This window comes from Oncorhynchus kisutch, linkage group LG21, assembly GCF_002021735.2.
Source record: "Oncorhynchus kisutch isolate 150728-3 linkage group LG21, Okis_V2, whole genome shotgun sequence".
NCBI lineage: Eukaryota > Metazoa > Chordata > Actinopteri > Salmoniformes > Salmonidae > Oncorhynchus > Oncorhynchus kisutch.
The window spans coordinates 26684853-26701919 of record NC_034194.2 but is presented as its reverse complement, the minus strand read 5'-3'; the positions used below and the strand labels follow the sequence as shown (position 1 = coordinate 26701919).

The following is a 17067-nucleotide window of genomic DNA, read 5'->3' as shown; positions in this document are numbered from 1 at the left end:
ACACACACAGATCTTCCATACAAACTCAGAGTTTTACAGCTTTATTATCTAAGACACAGTGCAGAGGACAGTCCAGTGTACTTCATCTATAGACCTCTAGCGCTCCAATCCAAGCTAGAAACACCCCGTTGGCCCATGGGAAATCGATGCCTCAGAAGAGTGGTATTAGCTTACTACTACACTCCTTCTCTCTCTATCTGTCCCTCTCTCTCTCACGTTCTCTGTCCCTCTTCCTCACTCTCTCTCTCTCTGTCCATCTCTCTCTCGCGTTCTCTGTCCCTCTTCCTCTCTCTCTCTATCCCTCTCTCTCTCATGTTCTCTATCCCTCTCTCTCTGTCCCTCTCTCTCACATTCTCTGTCCCTCTTCCTCACTCTCTCTCTATCTGTCCCTCTCTCTCTCACATTCTCTGTCCCTCTCCCTCTCTCTCTCTCTGTCCCTCTCTCTCTCACATTCTCTGTCCCTCTTCCTCTCTCTCTCTATCCCTCTCTCTCTCTCACGTTCTCTGTCCCTCTTCCTCTCTCTCTCTCTGTCCCTCTCTCTCACGTTCTCTGTCCCTCTTCCTCGCTCTCTCTCTGTCCCTCTTTCTCTCTCTGTCCCTCTCTCTCTCACGTTCTCTGTCCCTCTTCCTCGCTCTCTCTCTGTCCCTCTTTCTCTCTCTGTCCCTCTCTCTCTCACGTTCTCTGTCCCTCTTCCTCGCTCTCTCTCTATCCCTCCCTCTCTCACATTCTCTGTCCCTCTTCCTCGCTCTCTCTCTCTGTCCCTCTCTCTCTTGCGTTCTCTGTTCCTCTTCCTCGCTCTCTCTCTATCCCTCCCTCTCTCACATTCTCTGTCCCTCTTCCTCGCTCTCTCTCTCTGTCCCTCTTCCTCGCTCTCTCTCTCTCTCTGTCCCTCTCTCTCTCATGTTCTCTGTCCGTCTTCCTTGCTCTCTCTCTCTGTCCCTCTCTCTCTCACATTCTCTGTCCCTCTCTCTCTCACATTCTCTGTCCCTCTTCCTCACTCTCTCTCTCTGTCACTCTCTCTCTCATCCACTCTCTTTGTATCCCTTTATCTCTCTCCCTCTCTCTAGAACCTGTTTTACCTGACATACCTACCCATGCCCCCCGACAGACAGACAGACAGGCATTATCCCTCTCCTTTTTATTATGCCACTATAACATAGCACATATACCTGGATATCTGGTTTCCCCACAAAGCCAGGCCATTGTGTGAGGCAGGGCTAAGTGAAACAGTGGAGGCTGGTAAGAATGCCTATCATGGGGGCTTATTGCGCCTGCCGAGGAGGGCAGCGGAGCGGAACGAAGGGTTGGTTAGTACAGTGTGGACTGTGGAGCTGCTGGGATGAAAAATGACACTGTCTCACTGCGGCCTGTTCATCTAATAAGGTCATTAAGACTGGATGGGGCTGGCAATGGTTCACACGCACGCACGCACACACACACACACACACACACACACACACACACACACACACACACACACACACACACACACACACACACAAAGAGAGGACTGGAAACTGGAAGGAATGAATTTACCCTGATGAGGAAGAATCAATGGTGGATGTGTAAAGAAAGGTGTGTCAAGACTGAGTGTCTACGTGTAAGGACTACTGTATGAGTGTGTGTGTGTGTGTGTGTGTGTGTGCGCGGTACTCACGCTCCTCCTCTTTAGGATCTAGCTGTGTGACGCTGATAGAGAGGCGGTCCACGCGCTCCTGCAGGGAGTTGACCCGGAAGGAGAAGGAGTGGGCCTCGTTGAATAGCTCCCCAAACAGGTCCTCTGCATACTTACCTGTTACAACACACACACACTTATTACACACACTTAAATATAATAGAGTAATAGAGTCAGGCATAATGAAACCTGCTTATCAGCAGAGAGGAAAGAGAGAGGTAGCATGATTACCTAACAGAAACATGTGTGGGCGTGTGCGACAACATGTTTTCTGTGTGTGTGCGTGCGTGCATGTGTGCTGTTTAGCTGTGTATGTGTGCAGTGTGTGTGACTCACTGAGGCTGCTGAGCTGTCGTATGACGTTAGCTAGGGACACATTGGTCACACACTCCAGCTCATTCTTAATGGCCCGCGGCAGCACTGTGTGGCACAGGTGCCTGGGCTCGATACTCCTCTTCACCAACGGCATCCTGGGAGACCACGGCTACCACACCTGGAAAAAGGAGGGAGGGAGAGAGAGAGGGGGGGGTTTGAGTTATAACATCCTGAATACCTCCACTACACAGAGAGAGAGAGAGAGAGCAAGTTTTTGTTGTTTTTCACTTTATATATTCACTTTGTATGTTGTCTACCTCACTTGCTTTGGCAATGTTAACACATGTTTCCCATGCCAATAAAGCCCTTGAATTGAATTGAATTGAGAGAGAGAGAGAGAGAGAGAGAGAGAGAGAGAGAGAGAGAGAGAGAGAGAGAGAGAGAGAGAGAGAGAGCTCCTTCATTTTGTCAGGAACATATACAGGATGCTACCCTCTGCAACTTCAAATAAAAACTCAAAACCTACAACCTGATTTTGGACGGAATTACAGAATCATCTGGAATGTTTACAACTACCAAGGATTATTATTCTATACAGCAAATTCTCTGGAAAAGAACAGAAACCTGAAAACACCATCCAACCTGGAACTGAGTGAGTAATGTTTAGTCTGAAACTATATTTTAAGTCCAAAAGCCAAGAAGAAAAATACACTACATTACTTTATAAGGACTGAATTCTAACATCATTCTGCCGAGCTTGATACAGCTTCAAATAGCACTGACATGTCAAGTGAGAGGTGTCAAAGCCCTTTAGCCCAACAATGGCAGGAGAGTCAAACAGTCTACTCCAACCAAATGGAGAGGCCTTAGAAGCTTCCTCCCGCTGTTCAGAGGTAATTAAAATACAGTACCCTGTGTATGTAAAGAATGATAAGGCAAAAAAAGATTACAAAATGAAGCTCCTTATGGAAAATCAAGAGACACTTTTTGCTGACAATTACAAAAATGGGAACATTAGCAGCCTCATCTTCCACACAAACCATCCCCTGGTATGGCACAGTGCTATATTAGCACACTACCCCCTTGTTAAGAGAGGGGGGGTTAACGAGGGGTGGAAACTCAGGATACTTGACAACGAGGACTCTGACTCTGAGCTAATATAAATCTCTATAAGTCTGGAACATGATGGTACAGGGTAACCCCAAACAGTTTCAGCTGGACTTTCACCTAATTAAAGAATTAGCCCAGCAGGAGAAGCTCTCCCTTGAGAAAGATACCCCAACCCCGGGCGGGTCAGACCAGACCTCTTCATTATATAACTCCACAGACGAGCCACCCCCAGCGGAAAGTCAACCTCCCAGCACAGAGTACTACCCTCTCATTGAAATCAAGGATAAATTCACCCAGCTGGAGGTAAGGCAGGTGGAGCTGGAACAGCAGGTGATTACACTTCAGTCAGCACAGACCCAGACAACAGTCCAGCACAACAACACCCCCTCAACCAGACCCGGAGAGCTGGAGGTAGAGAGAGACATATCTGCACTATGGACAGTGGTGAGACAACTTCAACAGGAGAAAGAGCAGGAGCAGGAGCAGGAGCAGAACAGAGCACTAGAGGAGAGGATCAGACTGCTGGAGGAGAGGTTGAGGGGGATGGAGGAGAGGGTGAGGGGGACGGAGGAGAGGTTGAGGGGGATGGCGTGTGACAGAGAACAACCCACTAGAGAGGTGGCCACCCCCACAGAGAAGCTAGCAGAACAGCCCACCTCAGCACCAGACAAAAGTCTCGACACCATAGCAGAACAGTCCACACCAGAACTTACCATAGTGTCGACATCACAGCAGAACAGACAAATGAAGAACCCCAAGCCCAGCGGCTCTCACCCCCTCTGAGCACCCCACCCTGTCAGCCACCCTGATAGCCCTTCTGACAACCCCCCAACACCCACTGAGGGCATACACAAGACACAGATTGTACTCCTTATGGACTCAAATGGGAAATATATATATAATAATTTTTCCTTCTTCTCCCAAACCCAGTGTGTCTAAACTCTGGTGTCCAAACACCCAGCGCGCCCTAGACCTTCTGTCTGAGGACCAACTAGGTTCACCTAGCCACATAATAATACACACAGGCACAAACGACCTGAAAGCACAGCAGGAAAGGGTGGCCACAGCACTGAAGGGAATGATTGATTAAGCTTCTTCTACTTTCCCCAAAGCACAAGTGGTTATCTCTACCCTGCTACCACGAAAAGACATCCACCCTGCCACAATACAGCGGGTAAACGCAAGTATATCCCGTGACTGTGCCTCAAAACCAAATGTTTTCCTGGCCCACCACTCCACCCTGGACTTGAACAGCCTCTATGACCAGGTCCACCTCTAAAAGGCAACAGTGCCCACCTTTGCCCGAACTCTAAAGGGCATCACTCTCAAACGCAGCCCAAACACTTCACACAGGAGGAACAGATCAATAGACACCCTCCCAGACCTGCGGGACCCCCCCCCCCCCTCCCAGACCTGCGGGACCCCCCCCCCTCCCAGACCTGCGGGACCCCCCCCCCCTCCCAGACCTGCGGGACCCCCCCCCTCCCAGACCTGCGGGACCCCCCCCCTCCCAGACCTGCGGGACCCCCCCCCCTCCCAGACCTGCGGGACCCCCCCCCTCCCAGACCTGCGGGACCCCCCCCCCCTCCCAGACCTGCGGGACCCCCCCCCCCCTCCCAGACCTGCGGGACCCCCCCCCCTCCCAGACCTGCGGGACCCCCCCCCCCTCCCAGACCTGCGGGACCCCCCCCCCTCCCAGACCTGCGGGACCCCCCCCCCCTCCCAGACCTGCGGGACCCCCCTCCCAGACCTGCGGGACCCCCCCCCCCCTCCCAGACCTGCGGGACCCCCCCCTCCCAGACCTGCGGGACCACCCCCCCTCCCAGACCTGCGGGACCCCCCCCCCCTCCCAGACCTGCGGGACCCCCCCCCCCCCCTCCCAGACCTGCGGGACCCCCCCCCTCAACATCCCCCACACCCCCCCCTCCCAGACCTGCGGGACCCCCCCCCTCAACACCCCCCCCCCCCCTCAACATGGAAGTCACACATACGCCCAGGTAGTGAGCGGGCAAACAGGCCCAACCCTCACACTTACACTAGCCCAAGCCAATGGCATGTAAGCAGATGCTCAGCTGGCTCTGCTCCCACTTACTGGCCTGAGGCCAAACCACAACCAACAACATTGGACACTTTATGGAACACAAAGGCTTCACTATATCATCCTGGAATATCCAAGGCCTGAGGTCATCTGCCTTTGCCCTAAAGTGCAGGAACCTCGACTTCACCAAAGAAATCGGTAATACAGACATTGTCATCTTGCAAGAAACCTGGTATAGAGGAGACGGACCCACTGGTTGCCCTCTAGGTTACAGAGAGCTGGTAGTCCCATCCACCAAACTACCAGGTGTGAAACAGGGGACTCAGGGGGTATGCTAATTTGGTATAGAGCAGACCTAACTCACTCCATTAAATGAATCAAAACAGGAACATTTTACATTTGTCTAGAAATTCAAAAGGAAATTCTTAACAGAGAAAAATGTCCTCCTGTGTGCTACCTATATCCCCCCCACTACAATCCCCATACTTTAATGAAGACAGCTTCTCCATCCTGGAGGGGGAAATCAATCATTTCCAGGCCCAGGGACATGCACTAGTCTGTGGCAACCTAAATGCCAGAACCGGGCAAGACCCTGACACCCTCAGCACACAGGGGGACAAACACCTGCCTGCAGGTGACAGCATTCCCTCCCACATATGCCCCCCTAGGCACAACTACAACAACATAACCAACAAAAACGGGTCACAACTCCTGCAGCTCTGTCGCACGCTGGGTATGTACATAGTCAATGGTGGGCTTCGAGGGGACTCCTATGGTAGGTACACCTATAGCTCTGTCGCATGCTGGGTATGAACATAGTCAATGGTGGGCTTCGAGGGGACTCCTATGGTAGGTACACCTGCAGCTCTGTCGCATGCTGGGTATGAACATAGTCAATGGCAGGCTTCGAGGGGACTCCTATGGTAGGTACACCTATAGCTCTGTCGCATGCTGGGTATGAACATAGTCAATGGTGGGCTTCGAGGGGACTCCTATGGTAGGTACACCTATAGCTCTGTCGCATGCTGGGTATGAACATAGTCAATGGTGGGCTTCGAGGGGACTCCTATGGTAGGTACACCTATAGCTCTGTCGCATGCTGGGTATGAACATAGTCAATGGTGGGCTTCGAGGGGACTCCTATAGTAGGTACACCTATAGCTCTGTGGCATGCTGGGTATGAACATAGTCAATGGTGGGCTTCGAGGGGACTCCTATGGTAGGTACACCTATAGCTCTGTCGCATGCTGGGTATGAACATAGTCAATGGTGGGCTTCGAGGGGACTCCTATGGTAGGTACACCTATAGCTCTGTCGCATGCTGGGTATGAACATAGTCAATGGTGGGCTTCGAGGGGACTCCTATAGTAGGTACACCTATAGCTCTGTCGCATGCTGGGTATGAACATATTCAATGGTAGGCTTCGAGGGGACTCCTATGGTAGGTACACCTATAGCTCTGTCGCATGCTGGGTATGAACATAGTCAATGGTGGGCTTCGAGGGGACTCCTATGGTAGGTACACCTATAGCTCTGTCGCATGCTGGGTATGAACATAGTCAATGGTGGGCTTCGAGGGGACTCCTATGGTAGGTACACCTATAGCTCTGTCGCATGCTGGGTATGAACATAGTCAATGGTGGGCTTCGAGGGGACTCCTATAGTAGGTACACCTATAGCTCTGTCGCATGCTGGGTATGAACATAGTCAATGGTGGGCTTCGAGGGGACTCCTATGGTAGGTACACCTGTAGCTCTGTCGCATGCTGGGTATGAACATAGTCAATGGTGGGCTTCGAGGGGACTCCTATGGTAGGTACACCTATAGCTCTGTCGCATGCTGGGTATGAACATAGTCAATGGTGGGCTTCGAGGGGACTCCTATGGTAGGTACACCTGCAGCTCTGTCGCATGCTGGGTATGAACATAGTCAATGGTAGGCTTCGAGGGGACTCCTATGGTAGGTACACCTATAGCTCTGTCGCATGCTGGGTATGAACATAGTCAATGGTGGGCTTCGAGGGGACTCCTATGGTAGGTACACCTATAGCTCTGTCGCATGCTGGGTATGAACATAGTCAATGGTGGGCTTCGAGGGGACTCCTATGGTAGGTACACCTATAGCTCTGTCGCATGCTGGGTATGAACATAGTCAATGGTGGGCTTCGAGGGGACTCCTATGGTAGGTACACCTATAGCTCTGTCGCATGCTGGGTATGAACATAGTCAATGGTGGGCTTCGAGGGGACTCCTATAGTAGGTACACCTATAGCTCTGTCGCATGCTGGGTATGAACATAGTCAATGGTGGGCTTCGAGGGGACTCCTATGGTAGGTACACCTATAGCTCTGTCGCATGCTGGGTATGAACATAGTCAATGGTGGGCTTCGAGGGGACTCCTATAGTAGGTACACCTATAGCTCTGTCGCATGCTGGGTATGAACATAGTCAATGGTGGGCTTCGAGGGGACTCCTATGGTAGGTACACCTATAGCTCTGTCGCATGCTGGGTATGAACATAGTCAATGGTGGGCTTCGAGGGGACTCCTATGGTAGGTACACCTGCAGCTCTGTCGCATGCTGGGTATGAACATAGTCAATGGTAGGCTTCGAGGGGACTCCTATGGTAGGTACACCTATAGCTCTGTCGCATGCTGGGTATGAACATAGTCAATGGTGGGCTTCGAGGGGACTCCTATGGTAGGTACACCTATAGCTCTGTCGCATGCTGGGTATGAACATAGTCAATGGTGGGCTTCGAGGGGACTCCTATGGTAGGTACACCTATAGCTCTGTCGCATGCTGGGTATGAACATAGTCAATGGTGGGCTTCGAGGGGACTCCTATAGTAGGTACACCTATAGCTCTGTCGCATGCTGGGTATGAACATAGTCAATGGTGGGCTTCGAGGGGACTCCTATGGTAGGTACACCTATAGCTCTGTCGCATGCTGGGTATGAACATAGTCAATGGTGGGCTTCGAGGGGACTCCTATAGTAGGTACACCTATAGCTCTGTCGCATGCTGGGTATGAACATAGTCAATGGTGGGCTTCGAGGGGACTCCTATGGTAGGTACACCTATAGCTCTGTCGCATGCTGGGTATGAACATAGTCAATGGTGGGCTTCGAGGGGACTCCTATGGTAGGTACACCTGCAGCTCTGTCGCATGCTGGGTATGAACATAGTCAATGGTAGGCTTCGAGGGGACTCCTATGGTAGGTACACCTATAGCTCTGTCGCATGCTGGGTATGAACATAGTCAATGGTGGGCTTCGAGGGGACTCCTATGGTAGGTACACCTATAGCTCTGTCGCATGCTGGGTATGAACATAGTCAATGGTGGGCTTCGAGGGGACTCCTATAGTAGGTACACCTATAGCTCTGTCGCATGCTGGGTATGAACATAGTCAATGGTGGGCTTCGAGGGGACTCCTATGGTAGGTACACCTATAGCTCTGTCGCATGCTGGGTATGAACATAGTCAATGGTGGGCTTCGAGGGGACTCCTATAGTAGGTACACCTATAGCTCTGTCGCATGCTGGGTATGAACATAGTCAATGGTGGGCTTCGAGGGGACTCCTATAGTAGGTACACCTATAGCTCTGTCGCATGCTGGGTATGAACATAGTCAATGGTGGGCTTCGAGGGGACTCCTATGGTAGGTACACCTATAGCTCTGTCGCATGCTGGGTATGAACATAGTCAATGGTGGGCTTCGAGGGGACTCCTATGGTAGGTACACCTGCAGCTCTGTCGCATGCTGGGTATGAACATAGTCAATGGTAGGCTTCGAGGGGACTCCTATGGTAGGTACACCTATAGCTCTGTCGCATGCTGGGTATGAACATAGTCAATGGTGGGCTTCGAGGGGACTCCTATGGTAGGTACACCTATAGCTCTGTCGCATGCTGGGTATGAACATAGTCAATGGTGGGCTTCGAGGGGACTCCTATAGTAGGTACACCTATAGCTCTGTCGCATGCTGGGTATGAACATAGTCAATGGTGGGCTTCGAGGGGACTCCTATGGTAGGTACACCTATAGCTCTGTCGCATGCTGGGTATGAACATAGTCAATGGTGGGCTTCGAGGGGACTCCTATGGTAGGTACACCTGCAGCTCTGTCGCATGCTGGGTATGAACATAGTCAATGGTAGGCTTCGAGGGGACTCCTATGGTAGGTACACCTATAGCTCTGTCGCATGCTGGGTATGAACATAGTCAATGGTGGGCTTCGAGGGGACTCCTATGGTAGGTACACCTATAGCTCTGTCGCATGCTGGGTATGAACATAGTCAATGGTGGGCTTCGAGGGGACTCCTATGGTAGGTACACCTATAGCTCTGTCGCATGCTGGGTATGAACATAGTCAATGGTGGGCTTCGAGGGGACTCCTATAGTAGGTACACCTATAGCTCTGTCGCATGCTGGGTATGAACATAGTCAATGGTGGGCTTCGAGGGGACTCCTATGGTAGGTACACCTATAGCTCTGTCGCATGCTGGGTATGAACATAGTCAATGGTGGGCTTCGAGGGGACTCCTATAGTAGGTACACCTATAGCTCTGTCGCATGCTGGGTATGAACATAGTCAATGGTGGGCTTCGAGGGGACTCCTATGGTAGGTACACCTATAGCTCTGTCGCATGCTGGGTATGAACATAGTCAATGGTGGGCTTCGAGGGGACTCCTATAGTCGGTACACCTATAGCTCATCTCTTGGCAGTAGTACTGTAGACTACTTTCTCACTGACCTCAACCCAAAGTCTCTCAGAGCGTTCACAATCAGCCCACTGATATCCCTATCAGACAGAAAATCTCAAATAGAAAACCGAAGAAAATGAGCAAAAATGACAAATGGTTTGATGAAGAATGCAAAAGAAGAAAGAAATTGAGAAACCTGTCCAACCAAAAACATAGTGACCCAGAAAACCTGAGTCTAAGCTTTCACTATGGTGAATCACTAAAACAATACAGAAATACACTATGGAAAAAGAAGGAACAGCACGTCAGAAATCAGCTCAATGAAATTGAAGAATCCATAGACTCTAACCACTTCTGGGAAAATGGGAAAACACTAAACAAACAACAACACAAAGAATTATCTATCCAATATGGAGATGTCTGGGTAAACCACTTCTCCAATCTTTTTGGCTCTATAACAAAGAATAAAGAGCAAAAACATATACAGGATCAAATACAAATCTTAGAATCAACTATTAAAGACCAGAACCCACTGGATTCTCCAACTACCTTGAATGAGTTACAGGACAAAATAAAAACCCTCCAACCCAAAAAGTAATGTGGTGTTGATGGTATCCTTAATGATACCATCAAATTCCAATTGGCTATACTAAAACTCTTTAACATCATCCTGGCATGTTCCCCAATATTTGGAACCAAGGACTGATCACCCCAATCCACAAAAGTAGAGACAAATTTGACCCCAATAACTACTGTGGAATATGCGTCAACAGTAACCTTGGGAAAATCCTCTGCATTATCATTAACAGCAGAATCGTACATTTCCTCAATGAAAACAATGTACTGAGCAAATGTCAAATAGGCTTTTTACCAAATTACTGTACAACAGACCATGTATTCACCCTGCACATCCTAATTGACAACCAAACAAACCAAAACAAAGGCAAAGTCTTCTCATGCTTTGTTGATTTCAAAAAAGCCTTCGACTCAATTTGGCATGAGGGTCTGCTATACAAACTGATGGAAAGTGGTGTTGGGGGTAAAACATACAACATTATAAAATCCAAGTACACAAACAACAAGTGTGCGGTTAAAATAGGCAAAAAACAAACACATTTCTTCTCACGGGGCCGTGTGGTGAGACAGGGATGCAGCTTAAGCCCCACCCTCTTCAACATATATATATCAATGAATTGGCGCGGGCACTAGACAGGTCTGCAGCACCCGGCCTCACCCTACTAGAATCTGAAGTCAAATATCTACTGTTTGCTGATGATCTAGTGCTTCTGCCACCAACCAAGGAGGGCCTACAGCAGCACCTAGATCTTCTGCACAGATTCTGTCAGACCTGGGCCCTGACAGTAAATCTCAGTAAGACCAAAATAATGGTGTTCCAAAAAAGGTCCAGTCGCCAGGACCACAAATACAAATCCCATCTAGACACCATTGCCCTAGAGCACACAAAAAACTATACATACCTTGGCCTAAACATCAGCGCCACAGGTAACTTCCACAAAGCTGTGAACGATCTGAGAGACAAGGCAAGAAGGGCATTCTATGCCATCAAAAGGAACATAAAATTCAACATACCCTAAAAATACTTGAATCAGTCATAGAGCCCATTTCCCTTTATGGTTGTGAGGTGTGGGGTTCGCTCACCAGACTTCACAAAATGGGACAAACACCAAATTGAGACTCTGCATGCAGAATTCTGCAAAAAAATATCCTCTGTGTACAACGTAGAACACCAAATAATGCATGCAGAGCAGAATTAGGCCGATATCCATTAATGATCAAAATCCAGAAAAGAGCCGTTAAATTCTACAACCACCTTAAAGGAAGCGATTCCCAAACCTTCCATAACAAAGCCATCACCTACAGAGAGATAAACCTGGAGAAGAGTCCCCTAAGCAAGCTGGTCCTGGGGCTCTGTTCACAAACACAAACACACCCCACAGAGCCCCAGGACAGCAGCACAATTCGACTCAACCAAATCATGAGAAAACAAAAAGATAATTACTTGACACATTGGAAAGAATTAACAAAAAACAGAGCAAACTAGAATGTTATTTGGCCCTAAACAGAGAGTACACAGTGTCAGAATACCTGACCACTGTGACTGACACAAACTTAAGGAAAGCTTTGACTATGTACAGACTCAGTGAGCATAGCCTTGCTATTGAGAAAGGCCGCCGTAGGCAGACATGGCTCTCAAGAGAAGACAGGCTACGTGTATCTGCACACTGACCACAAAATGAGGTGGAAACTGAGCTGCACTTCCTAACCTCCTGCCCAATGTATGACCATATTAGAGACACATATTTCCCTCAGATTACACAGATCCACAAAGAAGTTGAAAACAAACCTAATTTTGATAAACTTCCATATCTACTGGGTGAAATACCACGGTGTGCCATCACAGCAGCAAGATTTGTGACCTGTTGCCACGAGAAAAGGGCAACCAGTGAAGAATACACACCATTGTAAATACAACCCATATTTATGCATATTTATTTTCCCTTGTGTACCCTTAACCATTTGTACATCGTTGCAACACTGTATATATACGTAATATGACAATTGTAATGTCTTTATTGTTTTGAAACTTCTGTATGTGTAATGTTTACTGTTCATTTTTATTGTTTATTTCACTTTTGTATATTATCTACCTCACTTGCTTTGGCAATGTTAACACGTTTCCCATGCCAATAAAGCCCCTTGAATTGAATTGAGAGAGAGAGGGAGGGAGGGAGGGATGGAGGGAGGGGGGAAAGGGGGGGTTGAGTTATAACTGGGCTGGACAATATGCTCCCCTCTCTCTCTCTCTCTCTCTGCCTGCTCAGCCATGCTAATGTCATTAAGCCTGGTAGCCCCAATTCACACAAACACACACTGCCAGACACATGCTGCAGAAAACAATTCACCCCCACACACACCGCTGAAGACAATTCACCCCACACACACCGCTGAAGACAATTCACCCCACACACACCGCTGAAGACAATTCACCCCACACACACCGCTGAAGACAATTCACCCCACACACACCGCCAAAGACAATTCACCCCACACACACCGCTGAAGACAATTCACCCCACACACACCGCCAAAGACAATTCACCCCACACACACCGCCAAAGACAATTCACCCCACACACACCGCTGAAGACAATTCACCCCACACACACCGCCAAAGACAATTCACCCCACACACACCGCTGAAGACAATTCACCCCCCCCCACACACTGCCAAAGACAATTCACCCCCACAAACACCGCCAAAGACAATTCACCCCACACACACCGCTGAAGACAATTCACCCCCCCCCACACACTGCCAAAGACAATTCACCCCCCCACACACCGCCAAAGACAATTCACCCCACACACACCGCCAAAGACAATTCACCCCACACATACCGCCAAAGACAATTCACCCCACACACACCGCTGAAGAGAAATCACCCCCCCACACACTGCCAAAGACAATTCACCCCCACAAACACCGCCAAAGACAATTCACCCCACACACACCGCTGAAGACAATTCACCCCCCCACACACTGCCAAAGACAATTCACCCCCCCACACACCGCCAAAGACAATTCACCCCACACACACCGCTGAAGACAATTCACCCCCCCCCCCCCCCCCCCCCCCCCCCCGACACACTGCCAAAGACAATTCACCCCCACACACACCGCTGAAGACAATTCACCCCACACACTGCCAAAGACAATTCACCCCCACACACACCGCTGAAGACAATTCACCCCCCCCACACACTGCCAGGGACAATTCACCCCCCCTACCTTCCCACACACTGCCAGGGACAATTCCCCCCCACACACTGCCAGACACACCAGTGGGCAGCATGGCTACCAGGATAGACACTTCCACTGTCTGTCACCTCTCCATGGCTACCAGGATAGACACTTCCCCTGTCTGTCACCTCTCCATGGCTACCAGGTTAGACACTTCCACTGTCTGTCATCTCTCCATGGCTACCAGGTTAGACACTTCCCCTGTCTGTCATCTCTCCATGGCTAACAGGTTAGACACTTCCCCTGTCTGTCATCTCTCCATGGTTACCAGAATAGACACTTCCCCTGTCTGTCATCTCTCCATGGCTACCAGGATAGACACTTCCCCTGTCTGTCATCTCTCCATGGCTACCAGGTTAGACACTTCCCCTGTCTGTCATCTCTCCATTGCTACTAGGATAGACACTTCCACTGTCTGTCATCTCTCCATGGCTACCAGGTTAGACACTTCCCCTGTCTGTCACCTCTCCATGGCTACCAGGTTAGACACTTCCCCTGTCTGTCACCTCTCCATGGCTACCAGGTTAGACACTTCCACTGTCTGTCATCTCTCCATGGCTACCAGGTTAGACACTTCCCCTGTCTGTCATCTCTCCATGGCTACCAGGTTAGACACTTCCACTGTCTGTCATCTCTCCATGGCTACCAGGATAGACACTTCCCCTGTCTGTCATCTCTCCATGGCTACCAGGATAGACACTTCCCCTGTCTGTCATCTCTCCATGGCTACCAGGTTAGACACTTCCCCTGTCTGTCATCTCTCCATGGCTACCAGGTTAGACACTTCCACTGTCTGTCATCTCTCCATGGCTACCAGGATAGACACTTCCCCTGTCTGTCATCTCTCCATGGCTACCAGGATAGACACTTCCCCTGTCTGTCATCTCTCCATGGCTAACAGGTTAGACACTTCCCCTGTCTGTCATCTCTCCATGGCTAACAGGTTAGACACTTCCCCTGTCTGTCATCTCTCCATGGCTAACAGGTTAGACACTTCCACTGTCTGTCATCTCTCCATGGCTACCAGGTTAGATACTTCCACTGTCTGTCACCTCTCCATGGCTACCAGGTTAGACACTTCCCCTGTCTGTCATCTCTCCATGGCTACCAGGTTAGACACTTCCCCTGTCTGTCATCTCTCCATGGCTACCAGGTTAGACACTTCCCCTGTCTGTCATCTCTCCATGGCTACCATGCTGCTGCTAAAACCCCAACTCAAACACGTGCATGCAGAAAACATGCCCACTAGATACCTAGAACCCAACTGGCTACTCTTACAGAGCATTTACTCAGGTAGGGATGTAGGATCTTAATTTAAGCCAGTTTGCTATTATGTGGATTATAATGAATCGTCATTTTTGTAGGAGACAATACATTTTTCTTAAAGGAAAAGCCATTTTAATCTCAAAAACACTACAAGTTTTACATTTCCTGCATTGCATGAAAGTTCTCCTACGACAGGACTAGTCTTACACTGCATTTTCCCCCTCTGACACAGTTCTCTTCAATCAAGAATCCCCATGTAACTAAATGGGTAAATAATTACACCAAAACAGAGGGAGGAACATGGAGAGAGGGGGAAGGAAGAAAGGTCCAAACTTAGAAAAGGAAGAATAGATCCATTTACAAGCAAAGTGCCGGCTACATTTAAAGTAAGGGAACCTAGAGGACAGGCATTTGAACAGCAGACTCTCTCTGTGACAATGGTAGTCTATCATGTCCAACCAGCCATCCTCTCCCTCCCTGACATGAATACATCATAATGACATTAATGAATGAATCAGCTCTGTAATCAAGGCAGACACACATGTGTGATAGAGTGGAGAGCAGGTGCAATGGAAATCTGAAAGACCCGCTAGTACAGAAACACACGTTAGTACCAACCATTATTCGATGTATTTGAATATACTTTAATTCAACGCTGATGCATTTCTGTAGAACTCTGTAATGATGTTACAGCCATGGAGCAAAGGAATATCACTGAGCGCCTCCCCACAAAGTAGGCCAGAAGAAGCCATAGAAGCAATAGCAACTAAGCACACAGTTTATGGGCTAGTGGGAAGTTAAATGGTTTGTTGATGTGAGTCACGTTAGAATCCTCTTAATATAACTCCACCGCCTCCATATAGGGTAATGATAAACCCTCGTATTTCTCTAAGAGGGCTTTAAGCTCCATCAGATGTACTTCAAACTATACTGTGAGTGACGTATTCTTTAAAACTATCAAACCCGCACGAGAGCACCATATTAGCTCAATCTCCACTCAACTACAAGGCTACACCTCCTCTACCCTCCTCTCATCAATACCCCTCCGTCTCGCCCTCTTGATTGCTTACACACACACGCGCACACACACTTCCTGTTGTGCCACCCGTTGACCCTGTGACCTTTTCCAGGACCCTGCTGCCAAGGTGTTTTTGGTTACAGATGCTAAGAGACCATTTTCTGCTCCGTCAACCTCCATATACTATATCTGCTACTGCATTTCCTAATGTAATGTACGACCAACACATAGCACAGTGAAGGTCGCTCATACACACACACACATACACACACACACACACACACACACACAAGAACAGGGTGACTAATGTGCCTGCTAATGTATATCCTATCTCTCTTCTTGTCCTCTCCTCCCAGTCCCTCCATCTCTCCTTCTCCTTTCTCTCTTCTTGTCTCCTCCTCTCCTCCCAGTCCCTCCATCTCTCCTTCTCCTTTCTCTCTTCTTGTCTCCTCCTCTCCTCCCAGTCCCTCCATCTCTCCTTCTCCTTTCTCTCTTCTTGTCTCCTCCTCTCCTCCCAGTCCCTCCATCTCTCCTTCTCCTTTCTCTCTTCTTGTCTCCTCCTCTCCTCCCAGTCCCTCCATCTCTCCTTCTCCTTTCTCTCTTCTTGTCTCCTCCTCTCCTCCCAGTCCCTCCATCTCTCCTTCTCCTCTATAAAGGAAAGCAATGGTTGATGGTGTGTTATTGTACTCAAGAGGATGACAGCAGAGAGGATGACAGCAGAGAGGATGGAGAAAACATACATAAAGGCTGTCAGATAGAGCGGGAGAATGTGGACACAAATACAGAAACACCCGGGATGCGATGGATGGACCTTTCAACAGAGATTAGAGAAGCTTTATCCCAGTTCTTACTAACTAGAGAGAGAGAGAGAAGGAAAGAGAGGTAGAGAGAAATTAAAGGTGGGGAGAGGGGGGGGGGCTTGAGGAGAGATAGACATTGTATGTGATGATTTCTGCATCAATGCTGGCTCTTTGGTTGGACAGCAATTGACTGATGGTGACTCATATATCCTCAGGTAGGGAAAGCTGACAATTTCTCACACACATCACATGTCATATTGCTCCACTAGGACAAACACACACACACATGCACAGACAGACACACACACACACAGAC

General features: G+C 49.1%; 1 protein-coding gene across 1 annotated transcript in view; it reads right to left on the bottom strand.

The window, feature by feature from the left end:
• Window positions 1-1592: 1592 nt before the first annotated feature.
• The window catches only part of LOC109866223 (wiskott-Aldrich syndrome protein family member 1-like), a 55585-nt gene continuing 40110 nt past the window's right edge, over window positions 1593-17067 (bottom strand). Inside the window, exons 2-3 of the mRNA XM_031800609.1 lie at window positions 2012-2168; window positions 1593-1792 (exon numbers count right to left, since the gene is read on the bottom strand). Coding sequence (XP_031656469.1) covers window positions 1608-1792; window positions 2012-2144 — 318 coding nt within the window. The 5' untranslated portion in view covers window positions 2145-2168 and the 3' untranslated portion in view covers window positions 1593-1607. The remainder of the gene's footprint in view (window positions 1793-2011; window positions 2169-17067) is intronic.